This window comes from Pimephales promelas, chromosome 3, assembly GCF_988280905.1.
Source record: "Pimephales promelas chromosome 3, fPimPro1.hap1.1, whole genome shotgun sequence".
Taxonomy (NCBI): Eukaryota; Metazoa; Chordata; class Actinopteri; order Cypriniformes; family Leuciscidae; genus Pimephales; species Pimephales promelas.
Window position 1 is genome coordinate 11,654,398 of NC_142771.1, and position 20,252 is coordinate 11,674,649.

The 20,252-nt window shown below is 38.3% G+C and overlaps 2 protein-coding genes and 1 long non-coding RNA gene across 6 annotated transcripts; 1 reads left to right on the forward strand and 2 right to left on the reverse strand.

The window, feature by feature from the left end:
* Nucleotides 1–278: 278 nt before the first annotated feature.
* Nucleotides 279–2,740, reverse strand: LOC120473048 (uncharacterized). The gene is made up of 4 exons (XM_039662668.2): nucleotides 2,313–2,740; nucleotides 1,679–1,812; nucleotides 1,480–1,591; nucleotides 279–1,405 (listed from the first exon to the last, which is right to left on the reverse strand). The coding sequence occupies exons 1-4, from the start codon at nucleotides 2,572–2,574 to the stop codon at nucleotides 864–866; spliced, it is 1,050 nt and encodes a 349-aa protein (XP_039518602.2). The 5' UTR covers nucleotides 2,575–2,740; the 3' UTR covers nucleotides 279–863.
* A 138-nt stretch (nucleotides 2,741–2,878) lies between these two features.
* LOC148981980 (uncharacterized) lies at nucleotides 2,879–17,741 on the forward strand. The gene is made up of 2 exons (XR_016155061.1): nucleotides 2,879–3,070; nucleotides 14,447–17,741. It is a non-coding gene; the product is annotated as an uncharacterized LOC148981980 (long non-coding RNA).
* On the reverse strand, nucleotides 3,169–20,239 carry LOC120473047 (zgc:113210). Of its 4 annotated transcripts, none has more exons than XM_089128230.1 (9): nucleotides 19,837–20,239; nucleotides 15,660–15,793; nucleotides 15,456–15,570; nucleotides 14,099–14,293; nucleotides 5,503–6,521; nucleotides 5,336–5,405; nucleotides 5,087–5,261; nucleotides 3,833–3,995; nucleotides 3,169–3,680 (listed from the first exon to the last, which is right to left on the reverse strand). In XM_089128230.1, exons 1-8 carry the CDS (start codon nucleotides 20,096–20,098, stop codon nucleotides 3,833–3,835), a joined length of 2,133 nt encoding a protein of 710 aa, XP_088984356.1. In that variant the 5' UTR covers nucleotides 20,099–20,239; the 3' UTR covers nucleotides 3,169–3,680. The 4 variants fall into 4 exon arrangements, with proteins under 4 accessions (XP_088984356.1, XP_039518600.2, XP_039518601.2 ...); XM_039662666.2 differs by lacking the exon at nucleotides 19,837–20,239 and adding an exon at nucleotides 15,956–16,205; XM_039662667.2 differs by lacking the exon at nucleotides 19,837–20,239 and adding an exon at nucleotides 15,956–16,205 and having other exon boundaries at nucleotides 3,827–3,995.
* Nucleotides 20,240–20,252: the final 13 nt, after the last annotated feature.

A 20,252-nucleotide genomic window follows, 5' to 3' on the forward strand; every position in this document is an offset into this window, starting at 1 on the left:
TGACCAATCTAAATTATCCAGCTCCCATTTTCAATAGGAAACTACCCAAGCGAAGCAACAATCGCTTAATCGCTCAAAATGTTGCCCGGTATATCATCACCTTTACTCTGTGGTAGTATTATCTTCGCTCTGATTACTCTGTCCTGTTCGGCACTTTGGTCAAACATGAGTTGTTTTTAAATGTGCTTTACAAATACAGAACGAAAGAAAGAAAACGAACGAACGAACGAATGAACTTTGTTGTGTTACTTGCCGGACAAAAGTTTTGAATAAATAAGACTTACCAAGGCTGCATTTATTTTATATTAATGATAATGATGTTCAACAAAATTACTGTATAATTTGATCAAATAAATACAGCCTTGGTGAGAAAAGAGACTAAAAACATTTAAAAAAATCTGTATTATTCCAAACTTTTGGCCGGATTAAAGATGACCAGAGGTACGAATCCCTGCTTAGGACTTTAGGCTTCTTTAAAATATTATCAAAAAATGTTTGTCAGTTTAGGGCCTTTAATGTATAGAAACCAGTAACAATACTGTACCTTTACTGATTGGAAACTGTGTGATGTCCTTAGTATGTACTAGGTGCAATGCTTTTTTAGATTAGATCCAGTCAAACAACCATTTCTATGTGTATTTTCATCCATGCTGGAGTACGAATAAAAAAGTATTTTGCATGATTTCACAAGTCAAGTTTATTTCTTTTTTTAAAAAATCAATACACACATCTAGATGCTTCCGTATAACACGACTCCAAACAATGTTAAAGGACGTACCGGTACATTTCCGTGGACAAACATTGGACATATTTCCAATTGGTTAATGTTTCATATGGCAGATACAGATATAATTCCGTTAAGTCTAACCAAAGCACTGGTGTGTATTGAAACCCTGTTTGTACGCGTAGCTTTTCCCACACTCTGAGCAGCTGTACGGCTTTTCTCCGGTGTGGCTTCGGAGGTGAACGTTTAGAGAACTCTTTTGAGCGAAGCTCTTTCCACACTCCATGCATGCGTACGGCCTCTCGCCTGAATGAGTGCGCTGGTGTATTCTGAGGTACGTTTTTTGAGCGAATCTTTTACCACAAACTGTACAGACATAAGGTTTTTCTCCGGAGTGTGTTCGCATGTGTGCTTTCAGGTAGGTTAACTTGTTGAAGTTCCTTCGACAGAATACACACTCGAACCTTTTCTCTTCTGAAATATTTGAGTGGTTGTGTGTACTGTGGAAATTTTGCTCTGATGTACAGTCTCCATGTATCGAAATTGTTCCTTCAAGAAGTTGTTCTTCGGCTTGCGGCTGTTGCACGTTCGCTTGGACTTGCTCATCTGAAGGTACGGTGTATGTGATAAAATCCTCAGAGCTCTGGGCAACACATCTCTCATCACTGGTCATTACTGGACCTGCAATTCAGTAAACGACACATGAACATCTGAATATAATAAGAGTTAATAGCAGCAGTTCTTTCTCCACAAACCTCTCAAACTGCTCCTTTGGTCTGCATTACGTTTACTTTTCCTAGCGCAATCGTCAAATGTCTCCTCCTTGATCATGATCATATCTGGTTCTTCATCCAGCAAATTTACTGGCTAAAAAATGGAAATTAACAAGAGAACTAGTTTAGTGTATTCTGACATTGCATTATGTACATCAAAGGCAGTATGTGTGAGACCAACCTCATCTGTCATGGTTGAAGAGTCCAGGTGTGTGTCGTCCTCCTGCTCACCAACATTTGACTCCTGGTGTCTCCAGAGGTTCATGCACCATTCCTTACCGAAGACATTGTCAACTCCGGGGCGACGTCCAGACTCTGTAAGAAATGCATTGTTTTTTAGTCAAGTCACATGTGTAAACAGCCTCTGATTACCAAAGTCAATGTCAACTTTGCTGAATGACACTCAATTACTCGACAAAGGCCAAGTTCTTATAATAATACTGTTATGGTCTCTGGGTAAACTACAAAAATGTGACTGTGGAACGGTGACGCCATGCGCATGCGTATCACATCTATCGGCGCATATTGATTCTTTACAGTGACACAAATAATAGGCCTATAACGTTTTTAATCGGTCTCGTGGATGCGTGATCGTTTTGATAACGCTTTCCTTTGTACGCAAATGAAAAACTTCCTGATTTTAGTAGCTTGTTGTCATGTAAACGTACCCTAAGGCTCATCTATTGTTCAAGGGCACAATCACGGTAAAGGGAACGCCCACTGCAGGCTTTAAACCAGCCTAGAAATCAGATATATATAGCTACCCATGTTTGAGATGCAAAATCATAGTCATGTATCGTGCATTAGTAAATCACCTCGAAGTCCCGGATGGCTGAATGGAGCTTCTGTCCCCTTCATCTTTCCAGCGGTTTTCCGAGCAGACTGAAGTTCACTCTCCAGAAAATGACATTTCTTTTTCAGAGATTCATTTTCGTTCGTACATCGTGAAATCTCTAATCGCAGCAGCAACGAATTCTCCTCGAAAAGTTTGCCTATTTCAACAACAGCTGTTTTCGCCAACATTTCCATTATAGATGTTATCTGCGTCTGCAAATCGGCAGTATTCATGATTTCCATTGTTTACTGGACCATTTATCAGAGACGTTTAATATAAACACCCGTCCTTCGACCTGCCAGCCACCGCTATAGCCTTTATGTAGAGCTACTTTTATTTCTCAGTAAGGAATGGCCCTGTATGACTCGATATATTTCTGAGGATTGAATTATAGCATATCTAGCATCTTGCAGAAGAGGGTCACGTGATGAATTACCGTAAACCACAGTGTAGAGCGCGCAACTGTAAACTTTTGGTTGGCTGCCTCCAAAACGGGTCTGCCAGTTAACGTTGACAACTATTGCTAATGAATCCCTGTCCGGTTAAATTGTTGGTGGAATTTAACCAAATATGGTAAAATGTTGTTGCAGGTGCTCTCTGAAGAACACATAAGAGTTCACCCGCCTTGATCCCACCGTGATGAATGGTTGCCAGGGCGTTGCTGTGGTGTTCTGATTGGTTGCTTCTGGGTCACGTCAAACGAGCCCACACGACTGGTTCCTAGATTTGATCCGTCAGGTAGGCTTTTACCACATTTTATGTAACACAAATGTTTTATGGTGCATATTTCACATCACTAGGAATACAGAATTGAAATTAGGCACTGTTTTACTGGGTCCATGTGTAGAACATCTTCCATAGGTTTATTTTTTTCTCAGCATCATCCATAGTTTTATTTACAAACCATCTCTGTAAATTTAATTGCACTTGTTTTGGTCGTCCAAAGGTACACTGTTAAGACTTTTCAGTTTTTACCAGCAAGTTACTGTAATTAATGACAGTAATTATTGTTATATGGTTTCAATTACATATTTACAGTAAACAACAATACACAATAGAGCCAATGCTGTAATCTACTATTGTATAAAGTAAGAAAAGTAGTACTATAACATTATAGTATCACAGCAATTATATTATTCCCTAGAAAAACACATCAGTCGATGCATGTTTTTTTTTTGTGGCATGAAAGACTTAAATGAACGTAATAAAATATTTACAAACATTCCAGCAACATTGAAATATAATTGTACAAGTAACAAAGTAAAAATAAGAAGTTAGAGTTTAAATTATCATACAAGAAGTAACTAGTTGTAGTTGTAGTCAGTGCAGGGCTAGGATGAAGACAATGCTGAAACAGATAAAAAAAATGTTAATGTTAATACCTACCCTAGTCACCTTTAAGTGTTTAATCACACTTGTAGTTACGTTAACATCAAAACTTTTTTTTTTTTTTGGAATTCAGATTTGTCCGAACAATTTTTAAAAACTACTCACACTCACTTAATTTGTCTTTTTCCACTCAAATTCTGAAAGCCTCTGCATAAATGTAGCCACACGGGTATTGAAGCTTTGGGGTTTCCTTTGGACAGCTGAACCTGTCCTACGGCTTGTACCTGATTTTGAGGTACATTTAGTCCCCTCCGGATTAATCCTTACAAAGAACCTGAAGAAAAGCAGATTCATTTTTAGAAAAAACATAAAGTTTAACAACTATGTCAGTAACTGAAACACTTTTTAAAGGGTTTTAAGAGGTTTGTTATCTTAGAAAAGTTGCAGGATGCCCAAAACAGGGATCTTGTTTATCGAAAGCCATATTCAGACGGGACTAGTTTTCCAGGGGGGGGCGTTTCTCAGATGTAGTTTGCGATTTTAATCCCATCCGAATTTGCCATGTCTGTGTATTTCTCACACAACCTACTGCAAGTAAAAATTCCAGAACAAATTACCTGTTTTTCTGCAAACTCAACGGTCCTCTGGGAAATCTAATCCCGTGTGAATGTCTGTGATTTCCACATCGATATTGTATCATACTAACGCTTCCCATTGTGTTTTTTGACCATCCTTAGCTACTATTTGTCCGCCAATCTTACTTATGCTTTCATGTAATTTCAACATGTATGGTGTCCAAAAGAAAACAAGTCAAATTATAAAATTAATAAATAGAGCCAAATCTCGGAAACATTTTTATATCAGTGTCAGGTATGATACTTGTCTAGATTTCTCTGCCCACTTATGTGGGTTTATTATAAACAGCCACTTATATGAAATATATTTAAATACATTTTAATAATAAATCAAAGTTATAACAATAAGTAATTCATTAAAAAACATGTATGTAATGCATGCAAGCACAGCAAATGACCTCACAGCAAACACACTCGCACGTCTGTAATAAACACAGATGTTAGTGCCACCCGAATCGGTACATGAAATCACAGACACAGAGTTAATTAATTATAAACTTTGCTTGGAGAACTAGTCCCGTCCGACTATGGCTTAATCCTCCTATTAAATGATTATCATGCACTGCAAGTCAGTTTCTCTTAGTGTTGCCATTGTCACCGTATACTACAGTGTCTGGTGAATGATGTATAATTTATTAATTAAAACCAATAAGCTTAGTAGTTAGCCATCATGAAACTGCATTTGCAACCCATTTTACTTCCATAATTGGAAGTATTTCAGATCTAAAAGAAGCATAAGTAAAATACCAAAAGAAAAAGAGTTGCGTGTACAAATGTCATCAAAGCTCACCTCTGAATGAGCTCAAGGGTGGCACTGGCTGACTCCTGGTACTCGATATTAAAAACATAGAAGCACCCAAAGAACACTGACAATGCCGCTGCAAAGTCCAGCTGGTTGTCTATAGAATGGGTTACTCTGCCCTCAATACTGATAAACCACTTGGACGAAGTCAGCAATGTATCGCCTGAAAAATAAAGAATCACTGTAATTATGTATATCCAAGTACAAACTAACGAGTTTAGTGTAGCGATGTCTTACCAAGCATGATGAGCCGGGGCGTTGCCGGCAAGCTCATTTCATTTTCGATGGACATCTTGGTAGCAGTTTCCTTGAAAACAAAAAAACCAAAAACATCTTAACACTCGGCTTTTGTCAAACCCCCTTCAAAACTTTGGTTGAACTATTAACACTTCATAGTTACTGACATCTGCTAAGATGAACACAGAGTTGTCCTTTTCCTTAAAGTATTTCATCATTAACAGGATGGCTGATATGGCAGTCCTGTTACTGTTTGCTGGATTGGCATCTTCGTCGATCTCATTTAGGAGACTCTGGATTTCTTCATTCCACTTCAGTCTCTGACTAGTGAAGTAGTTCAATATTCTCTTGGCTTTGACGACAAGGGTTTCGCTAAAGCGGCTTCTGATGTCAATCCCAGTCAGGGTTTTGAAGTGCCTGCAGAGGCCTCTTTCGGTGAACAGGAACGGCCAATGCCCCTCTATCTCACTGATGGTAGGAGGGGGGCTTGAGTTGATCATGTGGCGCTGGTAAACATAAGTCTGCTGCATTAAGTCGTCTACGTTGGGCAACTCTGAAGCCCTTGGGCCTGCAGACTGAAAAATCTCAGCCGCAACCTTCCTCTTCATTTCAAGAGAATCGGAAGTCTCTCCTTCTGGGACGGAAGTAGGCTGCCAATTAATGCATCCGTAACTGTCCACTTTACATCTGACTCTTTTCCCAGAGTAGCTGTCCTGTTGTCCAGCTCTCTTCGCTGATGGCTTTCTAGGTCGACGGATCCGGTGTTCCAAAACGTCTCTGTTCACATGTTCTACCCTAGTTTTTAGTTGTCTTTGTAGGCAACTGAAGCCATTTCCTAGTTGCTCTCCTTCCTCAGAAATGTCTCCAAATGTCAGGGGGAATGTAGTCACCATGGTTCGTGCCACTTCTCCACAGGCGGCCAAGTTAGGGTTTGGACAGTGGGCTTGCATGGCCGCCACGACAATCCGAACAAACTCCCTTCTTGATCCAGGTCGAGCCCTCTCTCCAGTGGTCGTTGCCTGAACGAGAGCTGGTGGCATGCGGTCCCAAGGAACCTGGAAACTTCTGATCCAGTTGGACTTGATAGGATAGTGAGGAATGAAGGGCTGTTCAAGAAGGGACTCGTTTGATGATAATGGAGTGAGAGTCATCTCGTTTGGTGGTCCATCCACTTGTCCAATGGATTCTTGGGAAAAAAAAAACAATCATGGAAAGAGATACAAAGAGATTGAAATAGATTGAAGAGCCAACAAAGTACATTCTTCAGAGGCCTCTCAACCATCATTTATCAGTGAAACTTTGCTATACTCTATTGGGTCTCATTCACCATCAGTTGTGTGGATTATTCGTATCTATACCACAGGAGAACTTTTCAGAAATCAGTATAATTCACAAAATGTGAATTTGTTCTTTCTGAATTGAATTTTGTTCCAACATATATATGAACTTAGAGTATATTCATCTTTTGCATGTGACGTCACAAGTACTGGCTGGCAGGCAAGAACGCTGTTCTCCAGCAACGAAAACCAGTAAACTAGTCAAGGATCTTTCCAGGACGTCGCCAGTTTTTATACAAAAGTGGGTGTTTCGAGGTTTAAACGACTAGCCAGTTAGTTGTGCGATTGGTTGCAAGGTAATTTCAACATTTGTTTGAATGCAGTGGGTTTATGTAATTAATCATGTCTTTAATTTAACCTGTAGTTTCGTCCATCAACACCACCAGCTGGTTTGGCGAGTCAGCCGTTTTGTGTTATGAGGCTAACTGTGCGTTCACACCGCCGCCGTGAGAGTGACAAAATTCATTGAAAAATGAATGACTTCTGGGCACGTTGACGCTCTCGCCGGTGGCGGTGTAAACGCAACTGTCGTATTTTGCTAACAACAACAAAAGTGTGTGATAGGTTGTTTTGAGGTTTGTGATATCTATGGTTTTCAATGAGAAAGCTAGAGCTAGATTATTTACGGAGGAATTATTAATGCTTGATTATCAAATTATCAAAATTTCATCTGAACACATTTATAGCCCCAGCCAGGGTATGTGATTTTTCACATACAAGTGGTTTTGGTTGTTCCTACATTTTTTTTTTTTTTTTGTAAATTTAGAATACATTCGAGTGAACAACTCATAATTTGTGTGTGAAAATGTTTGTATGCAAACTTCATGTACAAATTTGTGAATGCACAGTTAGTTGATGAGATCCATTGTTTTGGAAATCTGAATAAATTTACTTGGTCTATAATGCAATGCAAGTTATTTAGGCTAATTCTATACAAGCTTTCAAGAGAATACAGATGTGGCCTTTAAAAAACATGTGAAATTGAAACAGATCCTGTCCAGATTCACTGCAATGTTACTTAGAAGAAACCATATCAACAGAGGGCAGTCACATTAGAGGACAGAAGTGCTGTGTTCGAAATCGAATACTTTAGTATGCGAAAAACAGTACGCCAAAAGAGTATTTTAACCGTCGTGAAGTTCCTAATCAGCCAGTGTGCGTTTTCGGACGCAACTTATGTCTCAGTCAGTGTTTTGTAAAATAAAAAATATCCAATTATTGAATTTCTAATTCAAATCATTTTTTTCCCTGGCATAAAAACAATTCGGGATTTTAAATGAATAAACAATTTAAATAAGCATGACGGTTTAAGGTAAAATTATACCAAATACAACATAATACCAACTTTCAAATTGACAGTAGCATGCCTACATTTAGTTAGTTTCTCCTCAACACTGAAAATTACGTTATTTAAACACATGGGATACCAATTTTTTCACAAAACGGCACTGTCAGTTTATACTATAGAATTATTTCATTGGTTGTTGTATTACAACCATAAATGTGGCAATGACACAATCAGAATATTGGGGAAAAGATGTATACATTTGCATTTGTTTTATTTTTTCACTGCTCCAACCCAAAAAATTAATTTCAATTTCCTGAACAGAAGTCCTTTACTTTTAAACTATTATGTTTTCCAAATTTGGTGATATGAATGGTAACTAACAACCACTGATACAACATGTTTACAGTGTATTTACAACCAAAAACAAACAAAAAATTAATAAGTATCAAAGTTTTGTTGATCACAGAGTTTGTTTTTTGTGATAATCCAAAAGCCCATGGGAAATTAAGCCCATAGGAACCAGCGAGGTGATGCCAACAAAGTGATGTCATACCTGCACCAATCTATTACCCCAAAACTGTAGGACATAAGGCATACAGTAAGACCACAAATGTAATACTATTTATAAAGTATATGCTTATTTACTGATAGCTTTGCAGGCATGACCGCAGGTAAACATATAATCAGTTTGCTAAGTATTAGCAAGTTTGCTAACCTAGTAAATACTTCAGATATTTCTGTAGCCTACAAAGTTTGAGGTACAGAGCAAAGGCTTTAAAAAAGGGGGAAAGTGAGTCGTTTAATACGGAGAAGTTCATTAAGCCGATCCCTTATCATCTTCCAGTCGCGGGGGGTGTAGGGTTGGGGAATTTCCGGCGAACTATTTCTGATATTGCTCTCCGCAGGTTGTTAGGTAGTGCATTTTTTCCCCTGGAGCCGTCATAGTTGACAGCACCTGACCAGCGCCTGTAAACTTCATGTGGCACTAGGCTTTTAAACAGAAGCACAGCAAAGCGTTCTGGCCTCGATCTCCTGTCCTTTCCAGCTGATTCTAGGTACAGTTTTTCCTCCTTTTTCGTGGAAACTGGATTTAAACACATATCGGGTAGAATCACCCCCTGATGAATATACCGAAAAGCATGATGCTCTGAACTTGTTTGGAGTTACTGTCGTTTTCATATCAAGTGGAAACATCACTGAAGAACATTGGGGTGAAATGTTAGGCGGAGGTGAAACCGTTGATGTTGAAAACATGGATGTCTGATCAGATGTCGAAATCTTGACTAGATAGCCGTGAGTTTGGTCTGTCTGTGATGGTAAATCTGCGGAAGCAGCGTGATCAGGACTGGATTTAATTTTCTTGTACGATTGCCGATTGAAAGCGCAGGCCATTGTAGGTGAGGGGTCCGCAGACACGACACCTGAAAAAACATACAGCTTATATTGTTCTAAATACAGACAACCAAATTAATGGCCATAAAATGCACTTACATTCCCATGGCTATTACCAAGGTAGTTAAAAAAAAATTGGTTGTATACCTTTACATAAATACTAAAAGTATAAGAGATCCCATCAAATAATTTCAAGGGGAGAGTATCTGACTTTGTGAGTGCATACATAACACACTAAATGTGACTGCGTGTTGGTTGATCAATATAATGTACATAAATCATGAAAGAATATTCAATCACACCAAAATACACCACAAATACAGTGTATATATATATATATATATATATATATATGTCAACGTAGGTTTACAAATGTGACATTTCAAGCTAAATTAAGCACATCCGGTATGGCTTAATACAGATACTAAAATACACCCCAAATACAGTTTCAATGTCAATTTAGGCACAAATGTGACATTTCAAACAGAATTGAGTTAGCCTATTTGGTAAAACTTTATTTTGGTGGTCCCTTTTGAACATTCTGTTGACTCCAAGTAACGTTTCACCAACATGTCAACTTATTCTAACCATAAAGCTAGCACTCTATTATTACTCTACTAACACTGTAATGAGAGCAAGTAGACCTGCAGCTGCACCAGAAAGTGTAAAAAAGGGACCATCAAAAGAAAGTTATACCAAATAACTTGAAAAGTCATTGATAAATTATGGGCCCTATTTTAGTGATCTGAAACCCAAGTATCAAGCGTGAAGCGCAAATAACTTTGTGGGCGGATCTTGGGCGCTGTTGCTATTTTCCCGGCGGGATAAATGACTCTTGCCCGACGCAAGTTTAAAAGGGGTTGATCTGAAATAGCTTCATTATTCATAGACGTGGTTTGGGCGTAACGTGAAATAAACCAATCAGAGCATCATCCAACATACCCTTAAAGGTGCCATCTGTAAAAATTGAGGTTAAAATATCCCAAAAATGAGCTACACGCATCAAAAGATTGAGAAGAAATAAGGTTGATGATGTCATTAAAAAACTGACAAGTAATAGTGCTGCCGAGATATTAACCTGAATTAGCATGCTAAATTACTAGCCCCGGCCCGGCAGGTGTCGTAATACCAGTTTCGACCATGGGAGGCGGTATGCGGGCGGGCAACGTTACCACCAGCCAAACTGCAGTACACGAGTGAGTCGCGCTCGCGCCAGCTTGTGTTTACTTGAACCTGACGTCAGTCGTGTGGAAAATACAGCCCACTACTACATTTCAGTTCAGGGAAGAGTTAAAAAACAATAATTGGTCGATATTATGCATGAGGAATACATTTTGGTAAGTTGTAGCATACTGTATCTTTCAACAGTGTTCGTGTTCTTTTACCATTAGCTAGTAGAGATGATCGGTTCACGTGTGCTAGGGATCTGTCGTGTAAAGCGCCAATACTGTATTTATTGTTTGAATTGCATAATAAAATGAACAGAATCTGAGAGCTGAGATCGGTCTCCGTGTCCTTTTCTGTGCATGACAAAATTGATGTGTGGCGTGAGAGTGTGTGAAAAGTGTTGTGAGAGTTGGCAGCTCTGACGCTAGCTTGGTCCACATCAGGGAATGCTGTCTGTCAAATTAATTCAAACTAATGATAAAAATGTAACATGAACAAATCGAATATCATAAAACTAGAAATAATAGCCTGGGCTTTAATTTTCCCATATCGTCGAAATGCACCGACTTGTCTATGAGACGGCCCTTATAATTTAGTATTGAGATGTTGTTCATTAAGTCTCTAATCTCTGAAAATCTCCAAATGCTCCACGTGAAACTGCGGTCTTCCAAACTTTTACTATCGCGTCAATTGATTTGATTAATATGCACGAGGGAGACAGAGCAACACAGCACTCGCCCATATTGTTTGAAGACATGAGAGAGCGCGTGGCCGTGGAGGTATTTCTGGAGGTATACTGCCCCCATCTGGTATGGAACATGTTGTATGATTTGATTTTAAATCCCAGAGGGCACCTTTAAAGAGAAGGTGCGCATGTTGCATGGCGGATTGTTATTATTATGGCGAATTTACCAGGAGCGTTCACAGCTGAGGAGACCGACGTTCTTGTCAGGGCAGTGAACGACAGAGAAGTGACGTTGTATGGGGATAGGAGATTTTGTTTTCCGGGTTCTTGATGGACAAACTAATTTGTCAGATGTCCTTATAGACATGTGTCTTGCCACTATTGGGCAAACAGGTGTGATCCGCCATTACTACAATTAGTCTGAAAAATTTGGGTAAATGTGTAAGCTAGATTTAGGCCTACATTTTATTTTATCTTCATGGACACCAAAATGATTTCCCTCATGTGTTCATATTTTTCCTTGTTATAATGTATGATTTGCAAAAATAAAAACTGCTGCATCTGTGTTGATGAGAGAATCAAAGTGTCAAAGTGTATGTGCGTTGTGCACCGCCACATTATGGCCAAGCATGCGCGCTTAAAATAGCATTATGAACAACGCGCAACACGCTTTAGACTAGTTTTTTTTCTGGTCAGTGGTGCAATTGTTTTCTGGAACTGCAAAATAGCACTAGGGAATGTTTGCGCCGACCCGCCCAGGGAGCGCAAGTTCATTCCCTAGTTTACCGACTTGCGTCTGTGGAGGGAAAAGCCCGCTTTGCGAGGGTGCAAAATACGAATGATATGCGTCAGTGTAGGGCTGGGTGGTATATCGAGTTTGTACGATGTATCGTTATATATAAGTCGTTATATCGTTATATACCCAGGGTGTTATACTGTGGAACAGTAGCAACAATGATTTAAAATTATGTAAAAACTTATTGCAATTGAAATATATGTTTAAAAAATGAATCCTTGATGGATATGAGCTGGAACAGTGATTTTCTTTTTTCAAACTTAGGTAAAGTAAACCTTAGGTAAGTTAGTTTAAGTAGTTAAAATATTATTGAAGTGGGGATAGGACAAGAAAAGTTATTCTAACTTCTTCCTACCCCCTTTGAACATGATTGTTGTTTGGACCATCTGTAGATGATCTTTTTTTCTTGATGTTGATGATTAACTATTTATTTTTTACTTTTTATTCAGTTTTTGCTGTTGTGTTTTTTTTTTGGGTTTTTTTAACATGTTCAATAAAGAGAATAATAATAATAATAATAATAATATTTTTTTGAAACGATATGGAATGAGGCAATACAGTTTATATCGATACAGTAGTTTGATATGAGCACATCTGAAAAATAGCGGAGGTTGCAGTGTGAGCTGCTGCAGTGAACGTAGCTAGGCTACATAGTACAATTTGTCCTAAACATGACACAAGCTTATATTAATTGCTTCAAAATAACTGATAAGATATAGTTAACAAGTTTAAAGCAGCTTGCCCTGTCAGATGCTCTGACAGACACGGTTGCTGACTGACAGATATACTTGCGCTGTTTAATGTGTTTGAGATGTGGTGCTTTCCTCAGTGCTCAACTTACATTTCACAGGTATATTCTCCATCTGTAAATGTTAGAAAGTAAAGCAAATATGTCCATTTCACAACAAATATGTCCATGTCAGAAGCGGACGAGCTTCTGCAAGTGAATCTCCGCTAAAATTCATGCTTCCTTGAACGAGCGCCGTTATTCTACGCAATAATTCTGACTAAAATAAACATATTGCTAAAATATTTGTTGTTGGAGAAAATAAATGTGCCATATGTGGAATTTTAAACCTACAAGTATATATTTTTAATGAAAGTGACCATTATAATGGGGTAATCAAATGCAGGCTAATATAATTAGCTTGTGCTTTTTATTTTCATTTTTAGTTTAGCCTTTAGTCAATTTAAAAACAAAAGCTTTTTGCACATAATATATTGCATAGCCTATATTATATTTGTTTCCATATACTTCAATATGGAACTGTGCTTTACATTTCAAACCAGCAAGTTTTTAAACACTTGTTTTAGCGCATTGGTTGATAAGATAACACATATAATATAACGCATAATACCTGCTTCCACCTAGTATTAAATTCCCCAAATCTGTGACAAAGACATATGAGATGCAACCCCACTCTTTAAACCCATTAGCTGAAACCCATTTGAAGGTAGGTTGGATGACCAAATGTAAGCTTTTCTCTAAAAAAAACAAAAAAAAATCTTGTTGTGAAGAACCCTGGGGTGGGAAAGTGTGTTTTCAAAGGCCACATCTGTAGGTCAACAGTCCCTTTCTCAAATGAATACGGTTAAGCTGTGATGTCATATCCCTCATGGGAAATTACCATTGAACACAGCGCCGTTTTCTTTCTCCACAATGATGAGAAGCGCTTTAGATTGGCATCCAATTAGTGACGTTTCAGAATGTGTTTTTACTATTAAAACACGAGACCGAATAGTTACTACCATAGTACTGCAGTTACTATAGTACGCAATAGCAACTCGATAGCACAACTGTCACACGTCCATCTACCACATGTTTACATTTGTTCACACATAGCAGCGTTTAATTTATTGATATCAAACTGATTTACTGGCAAAGTTACGATTTCTCATTCTGGACAAATTGCCAGAACTGATTTATATAGCCTGCAGAGTTTAGCTCAAACCTCGTCTAGTGATCCTGAAGACCTCGATTAGTTTGTTCAGGTGTGTTTGATCAGGGTTGGCCGTTAACTCTGCAGGGCAAAGCAAGACACGACAACAACACACGGAGGTGCCATGAGCACAACAGGATTTTAACTTTGTCTCTTACCTCTTTGTCTGAAAGTTTTGACTAGTTTTCGACACTGTATTGGCTCCAGAAGGTCCTGAAGATCTGACACCTCTACTAAGGAAAGGTCCTCGGACTTCTCCACGCCCACCACAAATGACAGATGATTGACCACATTGAGAACTTTGTTCCTGTCCAACTCTGGGAGAATTCTTTTGATTTCCTCTTCAATTGCACCTGTACGGGGTTAAAAAGAGTGTTGCATCTATAAGGACTAAGCTTAAACCAAAAAACTGTACTTGAACACAGAGAGAACTACAGCTGACTGTCAACTAGCATACGTGTTTACGCCTGTGTGTAAATGAGACAACTATTTGTCTATTTCTGCAGATCTATTCGTCATTTATAAAGGGAAACCTACGTGTCTTTTGGACCTTGAACCGTTTGGTTCCCATTGAAGTCCATTATATGGAGTAAAATGCTGGAATGTTTATTAAAAACCATAATTTATTTTCGACTGAAGAAATAAAGACATGGACATCTTGGATGACATGGGGGTGAGTAAATTATCAGCACTTTTTTTTTTTTAAAGTGAACTACTCCTTTAAATCCGTCTGGCTAGTGTGCTTCCCATAATGTTAACGCATTAGGTCAGTATGAGGAGAGTAGACACACTTTTGTGACTGTTTGAACTCATTCAACCACATGAGCATTTACACTGAAAAAGAAATCTGATCAAATGCATTGAGTACTTCTGAAAGTGCTCAAAAGTTGACAACCTAAATACACCTGTATTTAGTGTTGTCCACTTGTAATCAACCAAAACGCATCTTAATACCATTTGTAAACAGAATTTCAGTATTATCTTTCCAAATATATATCCACAACTTTTGCAGACTACAAAAGTAGTGTTTCATGATGGTACAGTCAATTAACCCTTTAAATCAGGAGTGCTCAACCCTTCTCCTGCCGATCGGCTGTCCTGCACAGTTCATCTCCAACCCTAATCAAACACACCTGCCTTTAATTTTCAAGTGATCCTGAAGACCTTAATTGTTTGCTTCATGTGTGTTTGATCAGGGTTGGAGATGAACTGTGCAGGACAGTCGAACGGCAGGAGCAGGATTGGGCTGCTTTACACGGTAAGAAATCATTTAAAACACATAGGCCTGGTTTCACAAACAGGGCTTAGATTAAGCTAGTAGCTTTTATAAACATGCATTAGAAAGAAAGAAAAACATTACTAGTGTGCATCATAAGACAAAACAACAGCACTGACATATTTTAATATAAATCAGTGCAAGTTTCTTTCAGTTTGTGTTTCCAATGTGTGCATGAGGTCAGCTGTGATGTATTGTACAAATAACTACACATGACAAAAAGCTCTCTCACGGCATACCTTTCACACTTTGATTATCTTCTTGGTCTTCCTCAATTCTTTCTGAAGAGCGATCTTCAAATGCCTCCTCCTTGACCATAATCATGTCAGGCTCTTCTTCCAGCAAATTTACTGGCTAAAGGTTTGAAAATAGGAAAGGGAACTGGCTGACATTTGATTCGATCTCCATACACTTCATCACTCATCAGCATGAGAGAGACCAACCTCTCCTATGATGACCGCAGGCTCCAGGTGTGTGTCGTCCTCCTGCTCCTCAAGCTTTGACTCCTCGTGTCTCCAGAGGTCCATGCACCAATCCTTACCGAAGACATTGTCAATGGCAGGGCGATGTCCAGTTGCTGTTGGACATGTGGACATTCATTACTAGGCGGGTATAGAGACGGGGGCACAACGTGGATGCTTGAACCTCCAGTTTTTAGGTTATCAACACAGCCTCTTGCATTTCACATCAATATAAACAGATTTGTGCATTAGAAATGAGGAAACATCTGGAATATTACCTGTAAGTCCTGGAGCTTTTGTCCCGTTCATCTTTCCAGCGGTTTTCCGAGCAGACTGAAGTTCACTTTCCAGAAAATGACATTTCTTTTTCAGTGATTCATTTTCGCTTGTAAATCGCGTGATCTCTAGTCGCAGGAAAGTCGAATTTGCCTCGAAAAGTTTGCTTATTTCCACAACAGCTGTTTTCGCCAACGTTTCCATTATGGATGTTAACTGTTTTTGGTATGCTGTGGTATTCATGATGTCCATTGTTTACGGGAACTTTAAAAAAATAAATACCGGTCCTTCGACCCGATAGCTCAATGAATGTTTTACTGCAGATGTTTAGTTATACCTCAATCAAACAATGGCGGTATGTTACCTTTACTATTTATGAAGATAGAAACAAAGCATTGCGTTTGGCAGTAAAGGATCATGGGATGAATTACCGTAAACCACCGTGTAGAGGCGCCCATCCAATAGTCCACACAGGAATGGAGTTGTCTTTTTACTTCAGGCGGTTTGGCCAAAAAAAATCCTTTTAAACGCATGAAATGGATAGATTATCCAAGTGAAAAGGCTTGTCAAACTTAGGGCCATTAAATTCGGCTACACTTTAGATACATCTCACTATGAACTACGACTTTTGCCTTAATAAACTCGTACTTACAGCTTATTATGTGATAGTTAGTAAGGTAAATTTAGGTATTGGGTTGAATTAAGGGATGTAGAATATGGTCATGCAGAATAAGGCATTAATATGTGCTTTATAAGTACTAATAAACCAATATCCTAGTAATATTCATGCTAATAAGTGTAAGTGTGTTACCCTAAGCCTCATAAAGCTTAAAAAATCTAACATTTTTGTTATTGTTAGCCAAAAGTTGAATGTGAAATTGAAAAGTTTAATATGAATTTGATGTGAAAGACATTTTCTAGATGAAACGCATGATTTGTGATTGTGTAGACCCACACCTGTGATTTTGTACAATGCATCAATTGAAAAATACTCTTAAACAGTTGATCATCTTATTTTGACTTGTTTGTGAAAATACTACCACATTTATTTAAAAAGATATTTTATTCAGGAAAAAAATTAAAATACTTTAGGGACTGCAAAAAACACCAGTTATTAAGTTATCAAACTTGGTTATCAAAAGGTTACAGCAATAAAGCAATAGGTCTTGTTCTCCAAAAGTAGCAGAAAATTGGACACAAGAAAACGTTTCACAATGCTCACAAACAAACAACCTTTACTATCAGCATTTGACACTTTTAATACATATTTTTGTTAAATAGTATCATGTTCATCCTTCTGTTCAACAAACATAATAGTACAATGACCTAAGCTGCATTTCCCAGAAGCATCGTATGGTCTCTACGATCAACTTCGCTCACCAAACGCAGCCCTAGACAGTAGTTTACTCGGTAACAATTCATTTCTATTCTAACTAACACATCGGTGAGATTTAAGAGCACTTTTGTACGCGTATCTCTTCCCACATCCTAAACAGCTGAATGGCTTTTCTCCGGTGTGGCTTCGGAGGTGAACGTTCAGAGAGGATTTCTGAGAGAAGCTCTTTCCACACTCCATGCACGTGAACGGCCTCTCGCCAGAATGAGTGCGCTCGTGAGTTGTGAGATATATCTTTTGAGCAAACCTTCGACCACAAACTGTACAGACATAAGGTTTTTCTCCTGAGTGTGACCGCATGTGTTTTTTCAAATGGCTTAAATAGCCAAAGCTTCTCCCACAGAACACACAATTAAATTTCTTCTTCAGTGTAAAAGTCTGGTTGAGATTCTGGTGATTTGGAAAAAATCCAACATCTGCACTCAAATCTGACTCTGCTGTACAGTCTCCATGTGTCGAAATAGTTCCTTCAAGAGCCTGTTCTTCGGCTTGGACGTTCGCTTGGACTTGCTCATCTGAAGGTACGGTGTATGTGATAAAATCCTCAGAGCTCTGGGCAACACATCTCTCATCACTGGTCATTGCTGGACCTGCAATTCAATAAACGACACACGTGAACATCTGAATATAATAAGAGTTAATAGCAGCAGTTCTTTCTCCACAAACCTCTCAAACCGCTCCTTTGGTCTGCATCACGTTTACTTTTCCTAGAGCAATCGTCAATCTTCAGCGTCTCTTCTTTTATCATAATTACGTCTGGTTCTTCATCCAGCAAATTTACTGGCTAAAGGGTTGGAAATAAAAGCGGGAGCTAGTAAGCTGTGTTATTATGATTGTTTTTAAGAGAACTCCATATTCAGTAGTACGTGAGACCAACCTCTTCAGTCATGGTTGAAGAGTCCAGGTGTGAATCGTCCTCCTGCTCACCAACGTTTGGCTCCTGGTGTCTCCAGAGGTCCATGCACCATTCCTTACCGAAGACATTGTCAATTGTGGGACGATGTCCAGTGTCTATTGAATGTGGGCATTTAAAAAAAAGCACAATTACATAGCTATTCAGAAACTTATTTACCCAACACAGGCCAAAATAACTGGATTATAGTCTTAAAATATAATAATATTTCAGCCCAGTCACAATTATTTTACTTCAGGAGATCAGATCCTAAACAAATGGCCATCAACTGTAGAATGGGAGCGGTGGGAGACCATCTGAGATCTGTTTTAGACAACTGGCTGTCTGAAGTTCATTAACATAGAGATAGGAGCCATTACAACAGGAGTCACTTCATTTACATTAAGGGTAGTACTGTATATTTTAACTATTTTGAGTATAGAAAGTTCTGAGTTAATTCCTACTCCTTTGAACCCAAGGTGTACTTTGCTTTCGTTGTCGCGATCTTCAACATCCTACGTAATTTTCTCTTACAATACTTTATTTTCCAACATGTATTGTGGCAAATCTATTCCAATTGTTTTGGGGTTAAATATCAGGGGGGAATTGACTAATAGATGCCTCATTAGCAAATATCACATCAATCCAAATCCTAAGAAACAACTTAATGATTAAAAGAAAATAAAGTCGAGCTTCATGAAGCTAGATGCCTACAAGCCTAAACAAAAAGTGAGGGACAATTTCAGTATTTTCAAAAAATTGAAGAAAGTATGTTATTTAAGAAAATATTTCAATGCTTGTTTTTATTATTTTATCCAAACATAATGACGATGAATAGGGATGGGCAGATATTTAGATGAAAAACAAATACAACAAAAGCCTTAAAAGGATAGTGCACCCAAAATGCAATTTATGTAATCATTTAATCACCCTTGTGTCATTTATATGTGATTAAAAGCCTATATTTAATCTGTTCTGTGTATAAAGCGATTATCTATTCAGAAAATTTGGATTAAACCCCTCAATTCATATGAATTAGTTTTTAGTTCTTGAAGCGTCAAGTGGTAGTTGCGTAGCAGCTGTCAATGAAGGGACAGAAAGCTGTCATGGAAGTCAATGAAGACCAGAAACTGTTTGCTTTAAATATCTTCTTTTTTGTTAAACAGAAGAAAGAATGTCATGCAGGTTTGGAATAACTTGAGGGTGGGTAAATGACTTTCATTTTTGGGTGAACTATCCCTTTAACTCAAACAAAGGCCTTATTTTCAAGTTTGTGCATTACAGAATTAAAGCCTATCTATCAAACCATATTCACTAAGCTGTAAATTATACTGTAACGTAAATGATACCAGTAGTTATTCATGGGAACCGAAACCTTTTCCAGAGAACAACCAGGACACGAAAGTCAGCAAACAACATTTCTCAAGGGCACAGGGATCATCTTTTGTAAAGCAAGAACATGCAGCGTTCAGTTTACCAGTTTAGATATTCAATTCAGCTGATTCTCACATCATGTAACTTTTCCTTTATGATTTAATTAAAAAAAAATTCACAGTATTAGTCTTTTTTTTTTAAACGAGTTTTATAAAAATCACCTCGAAGTCCCGGATGGCTGAATGGTGCTTCTGTTCCCTTCATCTTTCCAGCGGGTTTCCGAGCAGACTGAAGTTCACTCTCCAGAAAATGACATTTCTTTTTCAGAGATTCATTTTCGTTTGTACATCGTGAAATCTCTAATCGCAACAGCAACGAATTCTCGTCGAAAAGTTTGCTTATTTCAACAGCAGCTGTTCTCGCCATAATTTCCATTATCGATGTTAACTGCGTCTGAAAATCGGCAGTATTCATGATGTCCATCGTTTACGGGAATCTTTAATGTAACAAGAAAATTCTTAATATAACCGTTTCTTCATCCAGAAAGACACTGTCGCTATATTCTCCAATCTTTTTGTAGAAACACACCATAAATAGCATGTGACCGAAAAGGATTATGGGATGAATTACCGTAAAC